Consider the following 4,089-nt stretch of genomic DNA (forward strand, 5'->3'; position numbering starts at 1 on the left):
AAATTTTGGATAAAGGAGATTTTCAAGATAATTGTGGATTCTATTGGTTCCTTTCTTTTTAGTTTAAATACCATAGTTAGAGTAGAAATGGTCACTTATGCTATAATCTATCAAGATGAGTCTTAAAGAACCTCTTAGTAAGGTGATTAGGATCTATTCGTCGAATGGGCATTGGACTAGGAGAAGATTTTTTTTTAAAAATAGTTTGAATCATTAGTGGGCATGGTTGGATATTCCTCGAGATCCCAAATTTAAGTGATTTAGATAGTAAAAATGAAATTTGTGTGGTTTGAATGCCTGAGTTTGAATAAAATATCAGTAGGTGGAGGATAATAGATATAAAATGATGTAAGCGTTTTTCCTCCAAAAGATTGGGTTATGTCAAGATAAAGGCATACAAGTGAAACAAGGAGGTTGTTAGTGACATTTTTCTACACAAGATGAAAGTTTTAGCTAATTTGGAAAGGTGAAAAGGGATATTGTTGTACATACTTTGTTATAAAGTTTAAGGCCAAATGAAGTAAGATTATTGGAAGACCTCAACCAAATCTTTATATGTAAGAAATCTTTCAAATGTCAAAGTTTAATGTAACATACATTTTTTAGTTATCGGCCAATATCATAAAGGTAGTACATCAAAGTACTAGATTAAGCTCCCAAGGGGGACAAAAGATCATTGATATGAGAGGCACAAAAAAGTGAATGCAAAAGATTTTAAAGAACTTCTTGTAAATCCCTCTCCTTAAAATAGGGAGACATAATATTTCTACGTTATAGATGACCCACTGAATCCTTTTTTAAACCCACTTGAATTGATGGACTTTGTACCATAACCTTTTCTTTAGGATCACTTTAGGATCTAGACAATCCTCAAGCCTAGACAGATTTCGGGTTGATTTCTTCCAGCATTTTTGGCACATTGTTGTTAAAGATGTTTGGTTAGCAATAGAAGAATGTAGAATTAAAAGAGTTATACTAGAGGGTTGTAACTTCAACCTTTTAATGTTGATTCATAAGGTATAGTCTCTTACTTATTTTAATACTTTCCAACATATTAAATTATGGAACTATATATAATATTATCACTAAGTTCATACCTCAAACACTAACATTGTATCAACAAATCATTTCAAAATGAGCATTTAGATATTTTTTGTAGGAAGGTATATCTTTGATGATATAATTGTAACACATGAGAGCATTGGGTAAGTGCATATAAATAGGGAGACAAAAGGGGGTCAAATGAGGCCACTTTTTCTTAAAATAAAAAAATTGGTCTAGAATGTGCTACGAACAATATTAGTAGTGCTCAAACCATTTTTTCTAGAAAGTGGTGGATATTAAGAGGGTCAAAAAGGACCACGGATAATGATCACATGTAGTTGGGTTTAAAATGTTAAAACAAAGATTTAACGGATTGGATTGAGAAATTTGTATTTATGTGGTTGGGTTCATTCATGTTGCTTAAAAGTCCTCTCGACCAATGATGTTTACATCTCTTGCTAACTTCCCTTTGGATAAGCTAAACTTTGATCGTTTACTTTTAATGCTGTACTTGAACAAACCATTAGTTTTTTCAAGTACAACATCTCAGATTGGCCGCCTTTTTAAAATATTTTTCCTTTTGGATTTTTAAAAGTATCACTTCGAAAAACACAGATTGAAAATTATATTGCCTACAACTGTTAATATTATTATTAAATATGAGATTTGTACAATTTATAATATAATGTTGTTTCTTCTTATTATTTTTTAATATATATTTTGTGTACTTTATTTAGCATTGTATATATGGTAGTAGGAACTAGGAACATATATTTAAAAAACTGTGAGATGTTTATCAGTAAAATAGAAATTCCACAATTGCGGTGGGTCCGAAAATATGGATTTAACAGCGCGCGTAATTGGCAGCAGCGACCTGAATCTGTTGCCGGGAAAGTGACGAGGAACACGGAATGGCGGGTATGGTGTCGGGAAAATCAAGCCTGGCAAAAAAAAGAATCGTTAGACGGCTTATGACGTCCATGTGGCAAAATTGCCAACGTGGACGAAAAGGCTTTATCTATGACCACAAATTAGTCTTTCCTATCTGTCCAAATCGGCTCAGAATTCAGAAATTCCAGAACTGCGATGCGTCAAAGAATTTAGACCCCTGCTCCCCTGTTGGGGACGTCAGTTCCGGCGTAGCTGCGTCATCACACAGGAGTTCATCCAAATTCAGCAACTGATTGCTGTCGGAATGCACAAATAGAGATTCCCCCAGCACGAAATCCAGTTCCTCCGACATCAATAGACTGTCACTTAACGTCTGCATTTCCGAAGAAATTGGCGGCGAAAATGGCTTCTCCGGCAAGGCGCTGCAATTATTTTTGCAGGTGGAGGGGATTTGGCCCCGCGCATATTTGGCGGCGGCGGCCTGAATCTGCTGACGGGAAAGTGACGAGGCCGCCGGAATGGCGGGTATGGTGTCGGGAAAATTGAGATTGGCGTGAGGTCCTCTCAGACAATAAATGGCGGCGTCGAAAGCACGGGCTGCCTGCTCAGCCGTTTCGTAAGACCCCAGCCAAATTTTAGATCGGGAATTCAGCATTCTCACTTCTGAAACCCATTTTCCCCATTTTCTCTTCCGAATTCCCTTAAATTTCATCCTCTTTTCTCCGTGATTGTCTGGAGGTGGAATTCGGGCGGGCTCTTGTTTGAAGGGCGTACTCATTTTGCTCAGGCAAAATGTAAGATATCAAGGAGTAGTATAATTTTCAGTATCCTATTAGGCGCTGGAAAAGGGGTAGGTAAGGTATTTTGTGTAAGATGTGAAGAATGGAAAAAGTTGGAAGAATGTTAAGCTGCGTGTTGAGGAAAAAGTGAGAAACGAGAGTGGAGAATATATAATGCCGCAAACATGTTGACTGTTAAGGATGTGTGACTCTGAAGCGCGTTGAACTTTTCTTAACAGAAGATGTTTAGAGGCTAAGGGAATCGGCAGGGGCTTTTAAACGTGTAATGGAATTACTTTTGGTTGTCATCCATCCAAAAACCATTACCGCCAAGTTGTCCATATCAAATTAAATAGAATTTGGTCACAACTCAGATCCAACTTAGGTATGAATGTCCTTGCAAAGAATAAAACTTTGTATGGCGAGTACATTTTTGGATCTTCCGTGTGGTCCAATTATTTATCCAAAAACTATGAAGAATAAATGGTTGATTTCTAAGGGTGAAAATTGAGTGGAGTGGGGAAGATGTGGGGCGTACAATAGGAGAGAGTGATCAATTGGTGGTGTGGCATCATATTTGGTCATGTGGATTTGAAACAATTTTAAGATTGTATGAAAAATTGAGATTTTTGTAAAGAATTGAATGTTAGAGGAATGAGATATTGTAGATAGTCCATGCGAACATTAATTCCGAAAAAAATTGTGTGGAGCTTGGTAAAATTTTGGATGAGGCAAAAGTAAGTCTAAAAGGAGGAAGATATAAAGCAAACAATAATAGTAGTTAAGATAAATCAAACAATAATAGTAGTTCAAATAAATAAATAAAATTAGTTTATATTAGTTGCAATAGTTTTGAATAGAACAAAGTGAAGAAAAGTAGGTAAGTGGTAAAATTAGTGCTTTCACATCATAGGAAAGAATTTTAATATAAAGATTGTGTGAAAAATAAGCATCTATGTAAATAATTGAATGTAGAGGAATGCAAAATTATGTGGAGCTTGATAAAAAAACATGATGAGGCAATGAAGGAAGTTTAAAAGGAGGGAGTTGTAGTAAGCGACAAGAGTAAAACCTTTAAATATTTATTTCTCAAATTTAGGATTTCATACAAAATTGTAGACATTTGTATCTTGGAAGACTCGATCAAATGGCTTTGTGGAGAGACTAAAAAAAAGTAGTTACTACCAATTTATTAGCATTTACCCTTTTAAATGATTTGGTGAAAGCTTGGATGGAGCTATATGGGGATGACCCTGCAATGCAAAGGTGTTGCAACTCTGTGTTAATACAAAGGTCTTGAGTTCAATTCTTTGGACTCTCTTGATGTTGTGTGGTGGTTTCGTTGCAGTTTGTTCATGCAGGTGACCATTGACAA

The 4,089-nt window shown here is 35.8% G+C and overlaps 1 protein-coding gene across 1 annotated transcript; it reads right to left on the reverse strand.

Moving 5' to 3' along the window:
• Positions 1-1,817: 1,817 nt before the first annotated feature.
• Positions 1,818-2,864, reverse strand: LOC131054869 (ethylene-responsive transcription factor ERF022). The gene has a single exon (XM_057989505.2). It carries the CDS (start codon positions 2,711-2,713, stop codon positions 2,111-2,113), a length of 603 nt encoding a protein of 200 aa, XP_057845488.2. The 5' UTR covers positions 2,714-2,864; the 3' UTR covers positions 1,818-2,110.
• Positions 2,865-4,089: the final 1,225 nt, after the last annotated feature.

The sequence above is a fragment of the Cryptomeria japonica genome, chromosome 2, assembly GCF_030272615.1.
Source record: "Cryptomeria japonica chromosome 2, Sugi_1.0, whole genome shotgun sequence".
Taxonomy (NCBI): Eukaryota; Viridiplantae; Streptophyta; class Pinopsida; order Cupressales; family Cupressaceae; genus Cryptomeria; species Cryptomeria japonica.

Coding starts and splice junctions, on each gene's coding strand:
- LOC131054869 (XM_057989505.2), bottom strand. CDS start 2,713: ATGAGTACGCCCTTCAAACAAGAGCCCGCCCGAATTCCACCTCCAGAC.